The sequence below is a fragment of the Nothobranchius furzeri genome, chromosome 5, assembly GCF_043380555.1.
Source record: "Nothobranchius furzeri strain GRZ-AD chromosome 5, NfurGRZ-RIMD1, whole genome shotgun sequence".
In the NCBI taxonomy this organism is placed as follows: Eukaryota; Metazoa; Chordata; class Actinopteri; order Cyprinodontiformes; family Nothobranchiidae; genus Nothobranchius; species Nothobranchius furzeri.
The window spans coordinates 61,071,267-61,094,443 of NC_091745.1; the positions used below are offsets into that span (position 1 = coordinate 61,071,267).

The window sequence follows — 23,177 nt, forward strand, 5'->3', positions numbered from 1 at the left end:
TATTATTCTCATGAATGTAAATAACCCCCTGTGACTGTGGTCCATAAAGTTTAACAGATGTTGCTTTTTGAGTCGGCTGTTGTTCCTGGATGTGAGATTAAAACAGCGTGGGGCGCCTGCGGATTAAAACCTCGGTGTGTGTTTTACCGTGGGAGTTTTGACTAAAACCAGGAGATTAACCGCTGCTGGATGTGAGCAGAACAGCTCAAACCTTATGAAATGTTTACATGTTGGTGTTTCTTTTATGTGACCCAGTGAAAACGATCCCGTTAGAGCAAAACGTTCAACAACGTGGAAGGTTTTGATGCAGATTGGAGCAGAAACTGTATTGAGTCTAAAAACAGAACAGCCTACTTTAATAAGGCAATATGTGCAGCAGCTGGGCTGCTTCTGCTTACACAGAGCTGGACCTCTGAGCTGAAGATTTCTGTACTTTAGTTCGATTTCCTCTATAGTTTATCCTACAAACAAATTATTAATCCTCTAAACAACAAAACTTGCAGCCTTAAAGAAGATTGTTTGAAAATTACAAAGAATTGTAATTGAGTTTTTTTCTGTATGTTTAGTTCAGCTGCTGGATGGAGGAGATGCAGTCTGTGATGAAGCTGTTCAGCAAATAAAAATGGAAAATCCAGATAAAGAGTGTAGTGGTGGTGGTGGAAGGGGTGGGGGTGGGGGGAGTGAAGAAATCCAAGGAGGAGGGGGAATGCTTTGGCTCGGTTCCCAGCCTCCAGGATGACTCACAGCTATCTCAGTCCATCCCAGTAAATGGTAAAATGGTAAATGGCCTGTATTTGATATAGCGCCTTCTAGAGTCCTGGAACCCCCAAGGCGCTTTACAACACAATCAGTCATTCACCCATTCACACACACATTCACACACTGGTGGGGATGAGCTACAGTGTAGCCACAGCTGCCCTGGGGCGCACTGACAGAGGTGAGGCTGCCGAGCACTGGCGCCACCGGTCCCTCCGACCACCACCAGCAGGCAACGTGGGTTAAGTGTCTTGCCCAAGGACACAACGACAGCGACAGACTGAGCGGGTCTCGAACCTGCGACCTTCCGATTGCGAGGCGAGCACTTAACTCCTGTGCCACCGTCGCCCCATAACAAGTAACAAGAAACAAATGCCGCCTCGCACAGAGGAAGAGAGCTTTGCTCTGCTGTTGCTGTGGAAACCAAGGCTTCATACACCAGGTCTGGTAGCTTCCAAGTTTCCACGGAGCTGTGGACAAATCCAAACGTTTCTCTGGACTTTTACAAACACCCTGAAGGAAGGACTCTGCATGTAAGACGTGCTTTTAGGGGAAGGGAGAAAACATTCTCCTTTTACAGTCGGTACTTTTATTTCTGTGCAGGCTGGTGGCATTAGAACTATCAAACTATCCGACATGATGCCGTCTCACGGTCTGACCTTTGCTCCGCTTGAGCTGCCCATTTTCTTTACTCTGCTTTGCAAAAAATATCGGTTCAGTCTGCCGAGGCTCGTTCCTCCTGCACCGGTCCGACTGTTACAGACTTAAATCATCTCAGCAGCATCAGCCGGCTTCCTGATGGAACTCTGGAGACGTTTCACTATTCTGAGCACATCTTCTGTAAAGTTATCGGCTTTTAAACATTTATTAGACAAACAAAAATTCCAGAAAGCATCTGATTTTTACTTTGTTTTTAACGTGTCTTCTCTCTACACCTCGGCCTGTTGAGCTGCTGCTTTCTTTTCATGTTTGTGTGTACGAGTCAGTTTGTTCCTCTGATTTTTATGGTTTCAAGTCTTATTGTGTTATGTGTTTTTTGTGCTTTTAGCCGCCTTGTGTTTTTGGGTAAAAGGTTCTTTATAAATAAATAATTAAAAGGTTCTAAGATTATTTTAGGTGCATTTGATTCTTCATAAGTGTTATCTTGTTTGCTGTGGAGAACACCCTCTGTTCAGAGAAATGGGGTTTAGGCCCTTCAGGACTACTTAATTACCATTTACACCTGTTCCTGGTTATTCACATGGAATTGTGTGATTTCAGGTATAAAAACCAACAGTTTTCAGGTGTGGCTCATTTGTTGCATGCAGGGATTATGTCCAACAGGAATTTAATATTTAAATGTTAAATAATTTAATATTTCTGCTAAAAATAAAGTCATGCAGAACTGACAGCAATGTGACTCAAACTTCATCAGGCATTGTTATTTCAGATGTTTCCGAGTCCACATCGATGACTGCTCCTCTCCCTCTGTGCCGCCCCCTGAGGTGTGCCACAGGGTTTGATTTTAGGCCCACTACTCTTTTCCATCCATTTTCTCTTCTTGGGGAAGATCTTAGCTAAACATGGGGTGCACTACCACCTTTACGCTAATGACTGTCAGGCTGATTTGGCTTTAAACCAGATCAACAAATCAGTGTGCATTATTTTCTTCAGTTTCTTAAATTTGGCTCAACTGTGTTTTATTCTATGCTTTGCTTCTTTTATAGTATATTTTATGATATTTCCCTAATGTATTTGATGTTATAATTTCTGGCAGTTTTTACTTTGTGAACTTTTAAGATGCTTTGTTATCTTCAAGTCTTTCTTATTGTGTTTTTCTGTAATTAGTCTGTCGACTTTAGGTTGCCTATTGGTTTTCTCAGTGCAGCACTTTGGTCGGCTGTCATGATTAATTTAATGTGCTCAATAAATAAAGCTGGCATGGTATGTTATGGTAACATTGACTTATGTCTACCTAAGTGTAGCACAGAGAAAGAAAAAATGAATCAGAGCAATAAAAATCTAAACAATAAATTGACAGAAAGTAAAAATGTTAAATAAAAGGTCAATAAAATTATATTTGCAATTTTAGAAGGCTAGAGATTAGGATGGCAGCAAAACAGAGGCTGTTCAGGAAAATAAGACTGATATTTTTAAGAAACACTGACAAATGGTCCAAAAATAATCCCTTTGAAGCAGTTTGGCCAAAGAATTGTGAAAACGCAGTAAAATAAACATCTAAAACCTTTATCATTCAAACCACAGAAAAGCCAATGTTTTAGTTCATTTGGGGCGTAATGTAAAAAAGCGCCTCACTGGTATTTATATATTAATAAAAGATTTATTTTTGTTAAATAGTGTTTTTCAGTGCAAGTTTCAATCAGCTGGATGAAAAGTGCTCCACCAAGGATCTCAAGAGGTTCAAGGATTTTAGGAGGTTGTTTTTGGAATAATAAATTATGTACAGATCAAGTGGATTGGGTCGATATTCAGCACAACTAGCTTAACTCACAATCAGCCAATGGTACTAAAGTTAATCACCAATTAAAAAATAATTTAGTTACTTTAAGGAATCTGAGATAAATTGCTATCAGCAGGTCAGAGCTGAATCAGAAACTGGCATAAGCCTCCAAAACCAAAATAAGTGCATCCCTAACGCAATGCACGGCAATGGGGTTCAAAACAAAGTGACTGCCTTATTTACTAAAGGGTTAAATAACTGATGCAAAGGTCCTAAATACCAGTGAATGGATTAAGTCTGATGGTCATGTGACCTCGTTCTGCTCCTAGAGGTCCTTTTCCTCCAAACTCTTCCCACAGATCAAAGTACAGATTAAACATGAGTGAAGTGCTTTAGTTCAAAAATGCAGTCCAGAGGTGGGAACAGAACCATCCCCTCACCCCCAGCGGCTGCTCTTCCTGGGTCAGGACCTCCCCCCACCCAGCAGAACCAGCACTTCACCACCTTGTTGTTTTACTGCACTTCTGACTCTGACACACACACACACACACACACACACACACACACACACACACACACACACACACACACACACACACACACACACACACACACACACACACACACACACACACACACACACACACACACACACACACACACACACACATCATGCGTATGGTATGCTTCTATGTAACCACACCCCCGCCCCAAACATCAGGCAGCCATGTGGGAGGGGTTTCCCTGTGACTCATTCCTTAAAGATCGGAATGCTGGAAAATAAAGCGGGATTCTCCTCAATTCCCCACAGAACCCCACAACTCCAGCTACAGAATTCCCTCCTTCCCTTTTTCCACTCTAGACATGAATCCTTGAGCCTTCCACAGAGCAGCTTTATGTGCAGAACCCTGCAGGAAAAGGTGACTCAAGGACGGTTGGTGAGTAACGGGATTTCTATAAACAAACCCAGAAACCCAGAAATAGAAGCAGTAAAAAGTCCAGAGTTGAGTGTGTTAAAGGTCAGTGTGAAAAAACACGGATGGAGGCTGCAAAGAATGAGAATCCAGTTTTAGACTCAAAGAAAAAAAGCTTTTCCTCAAAAATGTATTTTTTCCTTCCAATTGTAGAAACGCCCACATTTATTCAACTGGAACAATAAAAAGGCAGAAATGCTAATAAACAGAAAAGTGGCCTTTAAATCCTACAAAACATCATAAACGTTTTAACCCTTTGAGGTCTTTGCAGCCATTTGCGTGAGCAGAGCTGTTTAACTTATATATGTAAAAAAATATGATAGTTGGATAAAATGATTAGAAATATTATCTCACATTATTATAAAGCCTTATTTCACTAAATGAATGAATGAAAGTGAAACAAAAAAAATACGTTTAATTGCTTTTTCTTGGTGTCTCAGCTGGTAGCAGTATTGCCTTGCAGCAAGAAGGCTGTTGGTTTGAAATCCCGGTTGCAGCCTTTCTGCATGAAGTTATCTCTGAGAATTCCATCTTCCTCCAACAGACCAAAAATACGCATGTTGGGTCGATTTGATTCATCTGTTGGTCACACCTGATCGACAATCTTCGCATGTTTTATTTAGCGACATTTTGCTAACCCTAGACGATTAAAGGCCCAGAGGACTGGTTCTCATCAGCTGTGGAACGGTTCAGTTCACAGAAGCAGCAATTGTATCAGGCTACGTAAAGTGATAGATTACTTTTCAGAATCAGGGTATCGTATCAGTACTTGGTATCGGTATGTACTCGATTGTAAAGCCTAGTTTATAAGTCTGTCTGTGAAGATGCACAACGCCATTATCCATAGTCACAAGAGCTCTCAGACACAAGGACAGGCAGAGTAGAGCCCAATTTTCCAACTATCCACCAAAAGCGACAGAGACTGCTAGCCTGTGATTGGTTAAGATGCTGCTTCCTTCAACTTCATCAACAACACCCCCTCAAAAAATGTAAAATGAGAGCCAAACAGCAAACTTGGAGTAGACTGAAGAATGTTTATCGTCAAAAAAGTTTGTCAACGCAAACCTAAGAAACATGTTTATTTTTCCCTCAATAATTAGAACCGTTTCATATTTTAAAAGTGCTGAAAAGCTTCACAGATGTGAGGATCAGCAGCAAGTTACATGCTGATTGCAGCAAGGTCTCGACACATTTTTGTCTTTAAAAAACTGTAAAGTTTCAAAACATCAAGGGTGAAGGAGGCTTTGAGACTAGTTCCCAGATATTCCCAGATTCTTAGCTTCCTCCCTTCCTGCTGATTGGTCACATTTGATCTGCCTCGAGTCTTTCCAGCCAATCAGCATGCAGCAGTGACTTGTACAGGAAGTGTGGAGCCGGGCCTCTTTACCAGCCTGCAGACCAAACCTGGACCTAATCAGTGCGCCCGTTAACCTCTTGTTGTTCTCAGAGACCATAAAACCCTCAGATCCACTGTTAGAGCAAACGTTCCAGTCCGGCGGACGACAGTTTTATGTTCCTCGTTTCAGATGAACAGAGTAGAAGCAATCGTGATGAATGAATATAGCCGCGCGGGGGTGGGGGGGGGGGGGGGGGCTCAGCCACATGTGGCAGGCCAGAACACAGCTCTCTGTGTTAAAGTAGGACAGATGCTGGCCATGTCCAATGTGTTCACGAGCCTATGCGCGCACGCACGCACACACACATGCGCACGCACACACACATGTTTCGTTAAAGAAGAATCAAACTTTATGAGTGAGCATTATATGAGCTCCCTTTGTCCTATTCATCTCACGGGAATGAGAAAGTCCACGCCCACTGATTACTCCTGTCTGTGTCTGCACACACACACACACACACACACACACACACACACACACACACACACACGACGGAGTGAGTCAGATGCTGACTGCTACTCCTGTGATTCGAGTTTTCTTCACTGTACATAAACGATCTGAGCGTTTCCAGGCAGCACGCCTTTTATCACTCCACCTGAACAAACAACAGAGATAAAGAACAGTAACGTGTTAATGATTACAGTGAGGTTGGTAGAACCTCACACTGTACAAAACGTTTCCGGCTCCAGTGAAAAACTCTGAAAAGCAAAGATCTGTCGTCGTCTTCATCTCCGACCAAACTTGGCATCGTTTTAATCACAGGTTAAACAGCGTTTCATGAACATTGTAGCTTTAAGTAAACAGGAAAATCCCACTGCTACAGTTCTGTACCTTAACTGAACTTCAGTTCTTGTTATTTCAAAGCAGAACTCATTTGCATCAACAAGAAGGCACCTTGATCCAGGCAGCATGTAGCAACAGATTGTTGTTTCAAGCCTCTGATCCAACATGGCTGCATCTCTGCAGCTGCATAGAAAACTGACAGTTTGGTTTGAGTTAAATAAAACCCATGTGGAGCTCATAAGACTGATGACTTTGTGTTCTTATTTTTCCTTTCATGGGGAAAACATGGATTTGATGCCTGGAATGAAACCAGGCTGTGGTGGATTGACGAGCCCGGTGGCTGGTGCTCTCACGCAAATCCTGGCATGGGACACACACAAAGGAAACAGGAGCGCTCTGGTGATCCAGATCAAGAGGAAACATGAAGAACAAACAGATTTTACTCCAAACGTGTGACTAAGTTTCAGTAGAATAATTAACACAATGATCAAGCTTTTCCAAGTATCCTGCAATTGTCTTGACTTTGCCAACCACACCCATCTGACTGGGAGTAGGGGCACATTCTTCCAAACAGAAAAGCCAGGAGAAACTTTGACTTTTCAAAATTCACCTTTAACAAGAACCGAATCATCAAACCAACCATGAAGGTTTAAATTAAACCAATCAAAAGGTTTGGGTTAAGAGGGAATCCGTCCTCATTCCAAATAACAAACCAAAGCAACAGCTAATGCTGAACATTCAGATCTGAAAAGTTAAGAATGTGCTCCAGAAATCAGCATGTTTAGGTTAGACAGAACAGCTCCAAACATCCCAGTCAGCTCAGATTCATCAGAGACAACGAGCTTCAGCAGATCTGTCTCACATCCAACCAAACCACAATCCAAGGTGGAGCTAGAGCACATTTGTCTGAATCCCACAAAGAGGGCCTCTGGGCACCAAGAGGGACCAGAAGGATGGAAAGTGTGGGAGGACTTGTGGAATTCCACCATCTTGGAGTGATTTACCCGTCCTTGAGCGAGTGACTCATGGAGAGCTTGGCACTCTCTAAAATGGAAACTCCATTTCTATAAACTCTAAAAATACACATAATCAGTACGGAGGGTGCCAAAACCTCCTGATCGGTACCAAACTCTGCTTCGCTCAAGCCAAACACTCTCATTACTCTCACACCAATAAAGCCATCAGAGACGGCTCCATCCAGAGCATTACGGGCCTGCGGGTTCTGGTTCTGGTTAGGGGCTCACAGGACAGAGAGCCACTTTCTCACCAACAACCTCCTAAATTGTATCAGAAACTTGAGCAGTCGTACAGTAATTGGAGTAAAGCCAATTATTCAGTATAAGCAACATTATAAAGACCAACCCTCTTCACCATGATGGATGGTAGATAAACTGTTTATGCACGTTAATCCTCCTGTCAAGCTAGTCAAAACAGTCTAGTTTGTAGCCTTATTTGGTTTTTATTTTGGTAATTTCACAGTAAAATTCTAACAGTTGTCTGAGTGGTGGTTGCAACAACCGACACTGTTATAAACTACACTCAACTACAAGTATTTGAGGATTTGCATCTGCCAGGTAAGATTAAAGATGTGGATCACTGAAAAATCTATGAGTTGGAGGGTCAGTCAGGGGTGCTATGGCATTCCTCCTGCAACATTTTCAAAGTTCTAGTCTGGTCCCGTGTGTGTGTTGGGGAGGATTGCAGCCCACCTATTGGGTACCACTGATGTTTATTAATCAATCAGGGATGATTTTACTGTTTTATATAAACTCCTTAAGACCACAAACTTCATGTTTGAACCCATGGCGCAGGCCTGAACACGACTCCTGTTGTGATCAACAGGAGAGCAGGAACCAGAACATGGTAAATTGCCTGTATTTTATATAGCGCCTGCTAGAGTCCTGGGACCTCCCAAAGCACAAACAAACAAACAAACAAACAAACAAACAAAGAGAAAAAGAGAAAGAGAAAAAGAGAAAGAGAAAGAGAAAAAGACAGAAAGAAAAAGAAAAAAGAAAGAAAGAAAAAGAGAAAGAAAAACAGAAAAAAAGGAAAAAAGAAAGACAGAAAAAAAAGAAAGACAGAAAGAAGGAAAGAAAAAAAGAAAAAAGAAAGAAAAAGAAAGAAAAAAAGAAAGAAAAAAAAGAAAGAAAAAAAAGAAAGAAAGAAAGAAAGAAAGAAAGAAAAAAGAAAGAAAGAAAGAAAGAAAGAAAGAAAGAAAAAAGAAAGAAAGAAAGAAAGAAAGAGAAAGAGAAAGAAAAAAAGAAAGAAAGAGAAAGAAAGAGAAAGAAAGAAAAAAGAGAAAGAAAGAAAAAAAAGAAAGAAGAAAGAAAGAAGAAAGAAAGAGAAAGAAAGAAAAAAGAGGAAAGAGAAAGAAAGAAAAAAAGAAAGAAAGAAAAAAAGAAAGAAAAAGAAAGAAAGAAAGAGAAAGAAAGAAAGAGAAAGAAAGAAAGAAAGAAAGAGAAGAAAGAAAGAAAGAAAGAAGAAAGAAAGAAAGAAAGAAAGAAGAAAAAAGAAAGAAAGAAGAAAAAAAAAGAAAGAAGAAGAAAGAAAGAAAGAAAGAAAGAAAAGAAAAAGAAAAGAAAGAAGAAAAAGGAAAGAAGAAAGAAAGAAAGAAAGAAAGAAAGAAGAAGAAAAGAAAGAAAGAAAGAAAAGAAAGAAAGAAAGAAAGAAAGAAAGAAGAAGAAAGAAAGAAAGAAAGAAAGAGAGAAGAAGAAAGAAAGAAAGAAAGAAAGAAAGAAAGAAAGAAAGAAAGAAAGAAAGAAAGAAAGAAAGAAAGAAAGAAAGAAAGAAAGAAAGAAAGAAAGAAAGAAAGAAAGAAAGAAAGAAAGAAAGAAAGAAAAAAGAAAGAAAGAAAAAAGAAAGAAAAAAAGAAAGAAAGAAAGAAAAAAAAGAAAGAAAGAAAAAGAAAGAAACAGACAGGACACACACACACACATACACACACACGAGCTGAGATCACCAGGACTCAAAGGTTTTTCCCAGGCAGGGGAAAACGAGAAGAAACATCAGCGTCAGCATGACGAAGTTTGCAGCTACAAACAAAACGTTGCAGGTAAATAAACCTGTGTTTTAAAAAGAACTAAAAAATGCAATTAGAATTTCAACACAACAAGAACTCAAAGATGAGAAGAAATGTGATCAAGTGGCATGAAAAGAAATTCGACAGCACAATGAAATGATACAGACAGACTGTTAACGCTGATAAAAACCAGCAAGATCCTCAAAAAACAAAGTTCAAGATGCGTGTAAAGAAACTAAAGAAAAGGTTACAACATGGACGGCGTCCATCACACACTAACCACAGCCCACCATCATGACACACATCAGGTAATGGTGTCATCATTAAAGCTATTAGTTCCACCAGAGCTTTTCCTGAAATATCAAGTCATTATTCCTGCTGTGAAGAAAGCCTGAACACTGGTGGATGAACGCATTAGAGGCGATTCTGTAATTCCTCGGCCGCGGCGTAATGATGACGATCATACATGAAGTGGTTCGACTGTCAGCATCGATGAGTGCCGCCACAACCACGAATACTCAGACATTTAACATTTTTAACGGGGACCAGAATTATCAGGAAACACATTAAATTCTTATTTTAGTTCAATTCAATGACTGCATTCATGCATTTGTACGTCTGATCCAATCACAGTAGAGCAAAGAGAGTGAGACTGTCTGGAACATCCTCTGCTAACACTAAAGTGTGAACTAAACCTTTTCTCCTGTTTTTGGCATCTAGAAGAACTCTGTCTGAAACTTTAAAAACTAAAACTTTTATTGTTAGATTAATAAAACTGAGTTAAATGCAAACTATCACAATAAACGCTTCTAAAAAGGTAGCTCACGTTATCGTTACCTTTTGTTTTATGACACTTGTCGCTTCAGGTTAGAGGATTTTTCTCTTGGTGTGGAAGCTTAAGGGTTAAATTGATCCTAAAAGCATTTATCGTTGATCTTTTACAGTCAGGATTCCAGTCCAACCTCAGAGCATCACACTGATTCGGTTATTGCCAGCAGCCGAGACGTTTCCCTAGTGACTGAACATTAAAACAAAAAGCAGCTTCAGGAGTAGGGACTGATGCAAACTTCCTCTTTTCCTTTTTAGGAAACAAACTATATCCCAACAAACCCAACAGGATCCTCCTCATGTCCCCTAAAAAGGAGCCGCGATGACACGAATGTTTAATGAGTTAAACACAGTTAGTCACCGACACACGAAGATCATCTCTGGGGAGATTATCAAACCCTCAGAGGACTTTACAGACCGGATGAATATTTTATTCTAAATGTGTCTCAATTAGAAAAATTATCCTAAACTGTTAGGTGGTAAACTTCTGAGCATCCAGGAAACTGAAGTGCTGGGCAGTGTGTCTGCTTCCTGCAGCGTTCTGATAGTGAGAGTCAGACGCAGCATCATGGTGGAAGAGGTGTTGGTGGAGTTTGTGACTTTTCAGTCTGCAGCTGCATTCAGTGAAACGTGTCTGACCATGTTCCATCTACCACTGTGCTTTTTAAACCTTAATTCAACAGACAGCAGCTCCAACAGACAGCAGCTCCAAATGACTTGAAGAGAATAAAAGATTTCGCCTACCTGGAGTCACACCCTCAACCACAACAGGCGCGGCCGATCCCACCTTTGTTTCTCCTCTGGAGGAAGAATCTTTGTTTATTTTCCAGCTAAGCTTTGTTATTTTAGCCCATTAAAGAGGGATGTTTGTTTCAGAGAGCTTCTGCAGGGGAGGACCTGCTTCTGCACGAACATCAACGGCCACGGGAAACAGACGCGAGGAAGAAGAAAAACCAGATTAATCAGATTAAAGCAAAAAAAAAAACTACACTTTATTAAGAACTAAGGTCAAATCTGCATGTGGTCAATGTTAAATTAAACCTTTTTTTAGTTTAAAGACAGAATTGAAATAAGAAAAAACTTTGGAAGATGTTTTCTTGTTTAATGACTATGCTACTTTATTTTTAAAAAGAAATTTGCATAGTTTGTTGTTTAAATCTTAAAACTACATTTTAAAAAATGATAATTTAGAAAATAAGTCATAGACAGCTGTCCAAATTCAATCCACATCTCCATCATGCATCATCCATACCATTATAAATTATACTTATTTTAAATATTTATACATGATATTTATATTATTAAAACTATTACTATATAGTTGTAATATTTTATTATTTGTTTAACTTAACATCTAAAAAAACATTTAATCTAAATACATTTTTGTTGGAATGACAAAATTGTCACAATTAGAATAAATAAATCCACAATCACTAATAAATGAAATAGCACAGCCCTCATTAGTCATGAGTGATTTAAAAAATACTTTAAAATATATTCAGTATTGAAGTTCTAGGAATTTCAGCTACATAAATAAAGTGAATTTCTGCAAAAGAAACATCAGAAAACACTAAAAATGTGAAGGTTTTTTAGACATAAAACCTACAGATACGGATGGAATAACTCGTCAGTAAAGAGTTCAGGTGGAGCCTTTAAAACCCGAGACCTGCTGAGATCTGATGGGTTTCCAGCTGCAGGCGACTCAGCTGCATGTCTTGAGAGCATGTGAGGTTCGCCGTGAAGCTGCTGAGTCGCATCTCTGGGGTTCTGGTGGGGGGGCTGCAGGCTCATCCCACAGCCACCCATGTTTACAGATTTAGCTGCTGTTTTTCCAACAGGTTTTAATCATTCATAAGTCAGACAGCTTCTGGGACAACGGCTGGCGTTCTCCTCAGACAACTTGAGGTTCTTGCTCCAGGAAGTGAAAACAAACAAAGACGATGCATTCAGGATGAACAGGTGTGTCCCCTCACCCATACACTCCAGCAGCCGGAGACGTAGCTGCTGCCTGGTGTAGCTCAGCTGCACTCAGTGTTTATTAATAAAGCCCACTTCCCACCAGAGTCCAGTCAGCTCATTCCAAAGGCCATGAAAAACCTCTGAGTCACCACCCCGCCACAGAGCCATAGCAACCAAACACTAAACAGGCTGGTTAAAGTGCAGGCAGATGAAAGCAGCAAGGCTGCAGTGAGCAGAGCTTTTCCAGGAACATTAACACGACAGACCCCGAGTGCTGATCTCTCAGCACAAGGAAATGACCAGAGGCCTTTCTGTCGCCCACGTGCCACAAACGCTGATTGATTTTGGGACAAAAATCAACAGACAACAGCTGCATGATACAAACGAGAGCATAAACCACAAACATCACTATGATGCAGAGTAGAAGCAAAAACACCTCATGTTCATATTACACTGAGCTGGGCCATCCATTGTTATAAAATAGGCATGTGGAAACACGAGAAATGCTGCCAGACGTTGCTGAGGAGCTCATACAAACGGTTTCATTTTCTTAAATCTGATGCGCTTTGTTCACATTTCCCTAGAACCCGTGTCTGTCTGCCCGAGGCCAAGAGTGGATCTCTGAGGCAACACCCGAGTTAGGAACGAACCCGGTGATGACAGCACACCAATCCAGGTACCTTATATAAGTTATTATTAGGAAAAGCACCGCTTCTGGTTTTCGGGGCCGATTCCTAGTTAAGATTTTTATCCGATTCCAGTTTAGACTCGATTTGTTACTGAAGTAAAAGCTTCCACAGTGATGAATTATTGGAAAGAGACCGTTTGTTGATCCAAAACATAAATTCTGAGTTTTTTGTCAAGTCGATCACACGGGGTTTTCATAGCATGTGACCATAATTATAGAACCAACAATGATTCCACCTTAAAAGGCTGAGGTCGTTCACTTATTTGTGAATAGAATTAAAATCCAATTTTGTTTCCTTTCATTAGATGTTGAGTAAAATTTTTATTGAGTCTAACGACTTCATTCTGTTCATATTTCACCTGAACAAGCAGGTGGTTAGAGAGGGTGTGGTCGTTGGTTCAGAGGTGTGGCAGTATCACCCCCCACCCCCGGGCTTATAGAAACATACCTGGACTTGTTAGCAGATGAGTCACACACACACACACACACACACACACATGTGCTCCTACTTCACACCACATTCCTGCTGTTGCACCACCTCAGATCTTTTGAAAACTGGGCGTGAGCTGAAGACTCCAACAGTCACAGGAACTAGATCAGTAATGAATAAATAAAAACTCTCCCCTGCAGGCGCTGCTGTGGATGAACACATGAACATAAATCTGTTTAACACTAATTGAAGATAGAGTGTGTTCTCGCGGAAGAGTCTCAGCTGGGACAGAAACACTCATGTGATGTGGAACTGTCACCATAAATCTCATGTTTGGGGCTTTATGATGTTCGCCCTAAACACACATTTATCTTAGTTATCTTTATGTAAAAACTATAAAGTAAACTTTTGTGAAGAATCAGAAGAAAATTCCCAAACTGCAGTGGGATCACGTATGAAAACCTCCTGGGTGTTCTCCGGCAGAGCCACATTAAGGATTTCCGAGTGAAACAGCTTGAAATCCTTCTGTTAATAGTTTACACAGACAATACTCGAGGTTGAGTCACACAGCAGTGTCGAGGTGGGCGTGGCCACAGAGAGACCCTCCTACCTGGCTTTCAGCTCCTTGTGCTCCTCTTTGATCTTGCCCAGCTCTAGTTGCAGCCGTGCCCGCTCCTTGGCCACCTGGTCCAGGGTTTTTCGAGCATCAGCCAGCTCCGTCTCGTAGGCCGCCTTGATGCCAGACAGGTCACGGGTCACCTCCGACTCGGACTCGGAGATGCGTAGTCTGAGAGAGGCATTCTCAGATTCCAGGGAGCGCACCTTGTCGATGTAGACGGCCAGACGGTCGTTCAGGTTGCACAGATCCTCCTTCTCCTGCAGCCGGGTGATACGGGCCGGTGAGACAGCGCCGCTGCGGGTGCTACGCTTTTGGCTCGGCGTTTCCATGGCGGATGTTGCTCAGGTAGTAGTGCAGATGAGGTGAGCTGTAGGTGAGGAGAGAAGTGTTGAACAGGACGGAACTGCTTTCCCTGAAATAAACCTATCTAGGATAGTTCCCACCCACTATATGAAAAACCCTGTAGATCTATTAGATCTATATCTGAGATCCAACCGCAGGTCTCCGTGGAAACTAAACAACAAGGGTGCTGATGAGGTTTATTTTTGAAACAAAGTTAAATAAAGTTTTGACTTGAAGCACAAAGGTTTCTTTCAGCTCCTCCAAGTCTTGTTTATCCTCTTTTCTTCTTCTTCAGCACAGACCTCCCATCCCCTACCTCCATGCTTTTACCTTCCTCTGTAATTACGCATAAAGCTGCAAAGGGTGAAATAAACAAACATCCTCCCTCCAGAGATTGGCAAAATGAAGGAAAGCAGCTAAAAAAGCTGCTAATTGCTTCGACTCTCCTGAGATCAGTGTTCGGCTGTAATTTTTCAGCTGATTGCAACATATTTAAATACACAAGATAAGCATCGAGTCACGGTCTAAATTAAAGCTGCAGGATTTTCAGGGAACTTATCCTTTCTGAATGATTGGGACATCAGGCATAATGGCAGCGATTGGATTAAAGCCTCCAACTAATGAAGCTTAAATTCTATTATCGCCATATTTTTATCCGTTTTCTGCCTCTGTGTCATCCTGACTCCTATCAACATTTGAAATACATTTCTGTGGGAACAAAACTTTGAATCGGTCTGATTTTTTTACGTTAACGTGACTGGAACTGAGATTATGTTTGTATGTTTTTAAACAGAGACACTCTGATTCTTGTTCTGATTTAGGATTATTACTCGTCAATACAAATTTACCTGATGCCGTTTCCATGAATTCAATAAGGAGCCAAGAAAAATGACACTGTCCTGGTCTGTGGACTCACCATCACAAATTATGAAAGGTGGCAACAGTAGATCTTCCATGTGGAAGTTTAAACTTCCAGAATAGCAGCTTTTATAATAATAGCTGTTTCTAATCCAACCAATTTGGTACCGGTGGGTCTGAACTGTACAAGCATCAGAAATTGGTATCGGCTCAAAACCAGAATCGGTGCAGCTCTTGTTAAAAGCAAATTAAATGGATATGGATTTAATACGTAAAGGATTATAGTTGGATTTAAAAAAGGAATATAAAAAATTTACATTAGATATTTTACCCATAAATTAAAAATAACTCATCTACATAAAAATCCTAATTGGCATTGATCCTAACCAGCCGTACTTTCATTAAAATTATCGCATTAGAATCAATAACAGACTTCACTAGTCCTCTCTGACTCATGAGTGGGTGGACACGCCAAACTTCACCATCTCTGACCTCCTACTACAGAGCGCACGCATGAGCATGCACGCCCAAGTGGGTGGAGTGGTGTGTGCACACACCCACACACTCACCAGCGCCCAGGACCAACTTTGAATTAAGGAAACATAAATTTAACCTCCAAACGTGCCAAATTATTCAAAAGACTCCCAGATAAAAAGGAAAAATGACTGATCAGACAGTTAAAACCTCACAGGAGACAGAAACAAAGCAACGCTCTGAATCCTACCGTGGCTGAGTGGAACTCCTCCCTGCAGCCTGCTGAAGGATCCGAAAGTATACGCAGGACCTTTCTGGAAGTGAATCTGCTGCTGTGGGTGAGCAGAAGCAGCTGTGAGGATCGGTGGGACAACAAGGTCCTGCTCTCGGCTGGTGGGTGTGTTCGCCTTTGGCTAGAGCCCTGAACTGCCCGGTGTCGCTGCAGCACATGTAACTAGCGCAGTAGAGGGAGGGGAGGCGGGAGCAGCAGCTGGGAGAGGGGAGGGAGAGGCTGTGAGGAGGAGTCAGAGCCACACACACACACACACACACATATCTGCTGCTGCTGCATCTCGCTCGGCACTGCCTCTATCCTTTCCCTTCTCATTTCACTCCCTGACCTCAGCGAGCGGAGCAAGTGGTCCGTCAATGAAAAACACCGATGATTCCAAGCTGTTCCTTCACAAATGAAAAAGCACACCGATTTCATCCTGAGATTATCTGGTTACATAAGAGTTTTAAATAAAAACAAAGAAAATAGATTCCAAAAAAACAGCTTTTAAAAGGTATGATGGATGACCCCTAGCCTAGACAGTCATAGAAATGTGCACTAAAGCAAAAATTACAAAACCACAACGTTGTCGTGTTAATCCAAGACAGAACATCCACAAGCCGAAGAGGTTTTAATCCAAAAACAAAGGATAAAATTATTCCCACAGGTCGCTTTAGACGTCTGACACTCGGCACAGGCCGACTCTGGTTTTATATTATTTCTTCTGGGTGGAGTTAAGGGATTCACAGGTCCAATCAAGTCCTGATGCTAGGGAAAAAGTTGGCTTTTTTATTTATCTCCTCACCCTGGAAATAATGTGCAACGTGCATGACGGTGTGCCTGCTTTTGGGCATAGGGCAGCGGCTGTGGAAGTATCCTGGCTGCAGCCTGGCCTTCCAGTAGAACCCAGCCTCCGAGTCACATGACCCGGGTACCAACTCCTCACGCGTTCTGTCCTCCTCCTCCTTTTTATTGTGTGCCGTGAAGAGACACACAGAGATTTACCTGCTGATCAAAATGACTCAAATCTGAAACTTGTTTTATGGTTTTTAAATTCTAGTTCTTTAAAAAAAATTAACAGCCGATCAGATTTAAACATAACCTGTAAATCTGTGTCGGCCCTCAAACCCAGAATCGGTGCATCTCTACAGCTGGATCTTTAAAGTTAATAACCAATCAGGTGTGAAACAGGGATGTGCTCTCCTCCCATCATCCTTCATGTGTCCAAAGCCTGGATGTCTTCCTTCGCCCGACTGAGACACTGAATGTAAATCTCAGCTCGAGTCCTGAAACAGGAGCAGGCATGGCATATGTGATGAAACTCTGCACACAATAAACCAGCAGACAGCTCTCTTCTTGCCTTTTCTCTCTCCATTTGCCCTGTGGCGCTCAGAGTGGGCATGAAAAGAATAAAGCATACAGGAATGCCCAGCATGTGATCCAGCTCCAGCTCAGATCTCCTCAGAGAGAGGGAGGCAGAGAGCGGAGAAGGGAAAACAAAAACTAGCAGCTTTTGTCTGAGGAACGGCTTTACTGAAGCTTTTTGTTTCCGATGGAAACCAGAGGAGCTGCTCACACCAGCTCTGCAGAACAAACAAATGCTTCTCGTTTTTATCTCATCACCACACGGAAGTTTGGTTTGGATGAGATTTTAATAACTAAATGAGAAAGCACATCTGAGCCTGGTTTCAGCTCGACACGTTCCTCGTCTCCTCAGAGAAAGTTCCTCTCTTATGGATGTTTAGAACAGAACATGTGTGAGAAAACACACTGGCAAGATGTTTAGACTCTGAGATGTGAAATCAGAACTGCGAGGGGATCATCTTTGATCCAGTCTGCTGATTAATCTGAAGAGATGTACCATGGGACAGGAAGCAGCTCCTCCAGAGGGAATCTTGTGACAAAGTGCCCACATCCATGCCGAGTAACTCATCTTCTGGTTCTAAAAGTCCTTTTATGGTTCCGTGGATGTTAGAACTTTTGGTACCATGTGTTTTTTCATCAGTATGCTGCTCGTGTTTCAAAGGCCGGCTGAAGATGTGTCAGGCTGAGTCTTTAAACCTTTAATGGGCCGGTAGACTGCTGGGATTAAGCCTCGTGTCTTGCAAAAACATGCACAAAACTAAACTCGTTATTTTCCTAAACTACAAAAAAAAGTATAATTTGAATAAGGTTAGGGCAAAATTACTTTACTTTTTAATTGCTGATAAACCATATAAATGAGTATCTAAAAGTGCTGTAGACATGTAGTCATTTCGGCATTTTAGTAGCCTAAATCTAGACCAAGCAGTAGCAAAAGGGTTTTGCTTTGTAGGTTGGCCTTGTCACACTCCATAGGACTGCCCCACTGAACAACATCTGTAGCAGTGGGTACATCACGTTGTCTGATAGGGAGCCTAAAGCCTGGGGAACACTGAAGAGAGACGCGGTGCATCACGCCCGCACCATCATTTTAAATAGAAGCCTTGATAGTTACTAAAAGTGGCTAGACGGGGAGCGCAGCGCCACAACAGCAGCGCAACGCAGAGGCGCTGAAGATGGGCGCCTGTTCTATTTCAAGTGCTTTTAACTAGAACTTTGTGGAGTACTTTACAACAGACATTACACACGGAACGGCAAGTTCCACTTGTTACATGCCATGGATTTCACATTTGATGTCCGTGAATTTTAAAGATGCATTTTGATACCAAGAAAGCGCTTAATTTCTAATGAGGGGAAACGCTATTTTAAGTTTTGTGTGAAAACAAATTCAGGACTACAAATGCGCTTCACAAAAGTGATGTAATCGAACCAGACAGAGGGAAAATGGCTGGCATCTGGCCATGTGGTAAGTAGCAGCTACGCTAGGGGAGAGGAGATTATGTGGTGACATCATATATGTGACGTACCGATGTCCGATTTATAGTCATGCTAATTACCAACATTTACAAGCTGATAAACCTGAAAGTACGTGACTGGCGTGGTCGAACCACACCTCTTTATATTTCATTTAAATATGTGCAGTCCAGGGCATAAGGCAAAGTAGATTAGAAAACAGTCCCATTCACTAGCATTCATTTTTTCCTTCTTCTGGGGACTCATGAGTTGACCAGAAAAGGAGGAGAGTTGAGACTAATTTATACTTCTCCATCTGCATCGGGATGGACACACGCAATGCCATCCTTGCGAGCCTGCTGGAGAGCCCTCGCAAGGACGGATGGAGTCACGCGCTCTTTTCTAAACGTATGTGGTCAGGATGCCACTGTTGTTTTAAGTGCCGCCATTGCGCCCTCAAAAACATAAAGAGAGCCAAGGATATCTAGTGACAGACATGGAGATGCTAAAAGAATACCTCGTGGAAAAACTCTAAAAATATGACCGTTTTATTCCCTCGTGACTGGAGGAGTGAAACGATTCGCAGCCAACATTTTATTTGTGGAAGGAAATGATGGGAAACGTGGGTTTAGAGGTGGTGAGCACATGAAGAGGTGGAGGAGGATGAGGGGCAAATTTGTCCCTGTTAAAAAGTCTCTTAAATAGAATTAAAAAATATATATATACACACAGGTCCTTCTAAAAAATTAGCATTTTGTGATAAAGTTCATTATTTTCTGTAATGTACTGATAAACTGAGAAAGTGGAGCACTTCATTCTTTCATCTGCTGAAAAGCTTTATGGAGATGAAGATTTCATTTTTCAGCACGACTCGGCACCTGCTCACAGTGCCAAGACCACTGGTAAATGGTTTACCGACCATGGTATTACTGTGCTCAATTGGCCTGCCAACTCTCCTGACCTGAGCCCCATAGAGAATCTGTGGAATATTGTGAAGAGGAAGTTGAGAGACGCTAGACCCAACACTCTGGATGAGCTTAAGGCCGCTATCGAAGCATCCTGGGCCTCCATAACACCTCAGCAGTGCCACAGGCTGATTGCCTCCATGCCACGCCGCATTGAAGCAGTCATTTCTGCAAAAGGATTCCCGACCAAGTACTGAGTGCATAACTGAACATAATTATTTGAAGGTTGACTTTTTTGTATTAAAAACACTTTTCTTTTATTGGTCGGGTGAAATATGCTAATTTTATTGGATAGGAATTTTGGGTTTTCGTGAGCTGTATGCCAAAATCATCAATATTAGAAACAATAAAAGGCTTGAACTACTTCAGTTGTGTGTAATGAATCTAATTTATATGAAAGTCTAATGCTTATCAGTTCACTACAGACAATAATTAACTATCACAATATGCCAATTTTTTAGAAGGACCTGTAATATATATATATATATATATATATATATATATATATATATATATATATATATATATATATATATATATATATATATATATATAAACACACTATCTTGGGCAGCATACATGACAGGATACCGCAGAACAGTGCTACGCCCTCTGTTGTCCTGGTGGGGAATTGCTTTGCAACACTCTCCAGGAGACGGAGAAGTACAAGGGCAAATTGTCTCCGTTCGTGCGCGTCTCTCTTGTGGAGCAGACGGAGGTGTATGAATTTGGCTTAAGGCTCCCTGCAGCATGTGGAGACAGTTTATAAAACAATCCTAGGTTCTGCCCCACAACGAAGATCTCCTTATGGGTCATGGCCAGAATACATATTGGCTTGCCAGGCTAAAATTTTAGTGCATCTTATTAAAAATTAGAAAAAAATCCAGCCTGTTTTATAATCGCACCCTCTTCAGGTTAAATTCCGCACTACACTGAATTTAAATTAGCCATTGCTATTGGCTAAGAGTAGCCTGCGATGTCGCCGGTAACGTATCACATGGCTGCACTGCACTGGACTGCAGCAGCATCTCGGTCACGCCTCCAGCTGGCTTGGCCACTATCAGACAGTACAAAATGATACGGCTAAGAACCACGCTCCCTTAAAAATACTTCCTCCCGTCTTTCCTGTGGAGATCAAGGTGGACAGGAATTCTACGGCGCGCTGCTGTTTCCGTTTGTTTGCGCTGACTGAGCAGTGTTTGTTAAAAGCTTGTTTGTCCGACGGAGAAGCTCAGAGAGCATGCAAGGGGTGCAAGGGTGTCATTCACTGCCTCAGCGCAGCCATCTTGGTCTGCTAGGTGATGCCTCCTTTTGGGTGCATTTTTCAAACAGAAATGATTTGAAAACTATAAAAATGTGGTTGTACTTGTGGTGATTCCCATCATCTGAGCGGTGGTGTACGATGTTTTTGCCTTTGTGTGCTCAGATTCTAATGAAACTCTCAGAAACACCCATAATCCACTGTTTGTTAGTGCTAACAGAGTTTACCTAACACAAACTGGTCTAAACGTGGCTAGCTTTACAGTCACGGAGCTAAAATATTTATAGCACTAGCAGCTCAGAATCACAGCTCAGGGTGCTGATGGAGCTTGTGAAGACGACCTCAATAGCTACGATTTCTTTTCTCAACAAATAAAAAGGTGGAAGTTGACATGAACTCCATCCAGGAATATCAGCAGGGGCGGCATTAGGCCTGGCTACTTGGGCTCAAGCCCCGAATGTTTAATGATAAGCCCCAGATCTAAATCGCGGAAGTAACATGCAGTACCAAAGTCCAGAGAGGGAGCCGCTGGCAGTAGCTTGTATACAGCCTGCCTGAGCCTCCACCAATGAAGAAGAAGCCCGTCAGCAGCCGGCTTCTTTTGCAGTGCCTGGCTTCTTCTACTGTCTCTGCCTGAAATGCATGTGTGAAGATGAGGACGTTTTTTTAGACAAAAAAATACAACAACAGAACCCCAGCTTTGATGAGACTGGTGTTGACTTAGGTTTGTGAGTCTTATTTGAAAATACTATCATCTCACATTAAACACTAACAGGAACAATACTCTGCCCTGAATATGCTTAATATGTAGCTTCAGATTAAAAATTATGTGGTACAAGACAAATATATATGATGTTGACTAGTGCGTGTCACGTATGTCTGCGTGCGTGTGTGTGTGTGTGTGTGTGTGTGTGTTAAGCCCCGGATCTTCTTCAGTCCTAAATCCGCCCCTGAATATCAGCCTTTACTGAGAAAATGAAACTGTAGGTAAAACCTAAAATACCACACACACACACACACACACACACACACACACACACACACACACACACACACACACACAGTGCTGACTGATATTAAAGGCCTCCACACTTTTCAAGGGTTTTCAATTGCTTTTAAAACCCACATCCTTTTGGTTATTGTTTTTAAAAATACAGAAGAAAGCAGCTCGCAAATGAAGGTGTAACACCTTTAAGCTCTGTTATTTTGGGTTTTACAGTCAACAAACTATGTTTTATTCAGTCATTTGGGGAAACACTAAAAGGTAAAGTGATCTCCTTTGGTGCAGCTTTGTCTTGTAAAAGTGAAGAATTCAATGCCAAAACTAACCACTGGAAAAGGCTTTAGATGTGTTCATTAACTGATCTTTAAAATTAAGATTGGAATCATAACAGAACAAAAAAAATTTCAGTTTCAGGAATTATTTGTGTTTTTTTCTGACTTTCAGAGGAAGGCAGCAAGCTGTAATTATGTTTAATGTTAATATTTGTTTTATTATCTGAGAAAAACAAACAAACCCCCCACTTTAATCCTTTATTTGCCGTTTCCTGTTTTAATGAGTCAAATCGGCCTCTTTGACGCCCTCTGCTGCCTCGGTGGCCGCGCTGCGTGTCATTCAAAAAAAGCACGCCATCCACCGGTTAAACCCTCTCTTCCGCCTGGGTCACGGAGTTCATGAACTGACTCAACTCTCTTGTCAGCCTGCCTGCTTAAAAACACACCGAAAACCTCAAAGGGAAAATATTTCTGCTCTAAAAAACCCGCGACCTGCTCGGATGCTCGTCTCACCTTCAGTCCTCACCGCTGCCGTTTCAAACGAGCCTTTCTTCTCCACGGTTTACGGTGACCTTTCAAAAATGTTGACCGTCCGGCAAATTACCATATATTCCCCCCGTCGGGGAGACGAGGTTCCTTTAAAGGTTCAGGAGAACGGCAGAACCGAGCCCTACCGAGTCGAACCAGCACCCACCTGCAGATCTCTATCGTTGATTAACCTGCCAATCTCCGTTAATTAGGAGGCGGCTCTTGGACGCCATCTAGCGGCGCTAATTAACACCACTGAATAGAAATCCCCAAAACACGAGTTAATTCATGTTTGTTTGTTTTTTATAATTCTTCTGCAGCACATTTAGGATGCACATAAATATCTGAATGTATTTGATTAATCTCTAAACTCAAAGACTTAAAACATAAAAAAAATTGTTATGACGTTGAAATCCTGTCTGATGGTATAACACATTTAGGTGCATAAATGTGTAAACTTCTTATATGGGAAAATATTGTATGTCATGCTATT

General features: G+C 41.6%; 1 protein-coding gene across 2 annotated transcripts in view; it reads right to left on the minus strand.

Annotated features, from left to right (window-relative positions):
• Positions 1-22,870, minus strand: part of LOC107379121 (lamin-A) — a 33,380-nt gene extending 10,510 nt beyond the window's left edge. Inside the window, exons 1-3 of one of the 2 annotated variants that reach the window (XM_054740843.2) lie at positions 22,670-22,856; positions 15,821-16,060; positions 13,888-14,263 (exon numbers count right to left, since the gene is read on the minus strand). In XM_054740843.2, the coding sequence (XP_054596818.2) occupies positions 13,888-14,225 (338 nt within the window). In that variant the 5' untranslated portion in view covers positions 14,226-14,263; positions 15,821-16,060; positions 22,670-22,856. Of the gene's footprint in view, positions 1-13,887; positions 14,264-15,820; positions 16,061-22,669 lie in introns of both variants that reach the window. The other variant, XM_054740844.2, reaches the window with a different exon arrangement.
• Between the last annotated feature and the right edge of the window lie 307 nt (positions 22,871-23,177).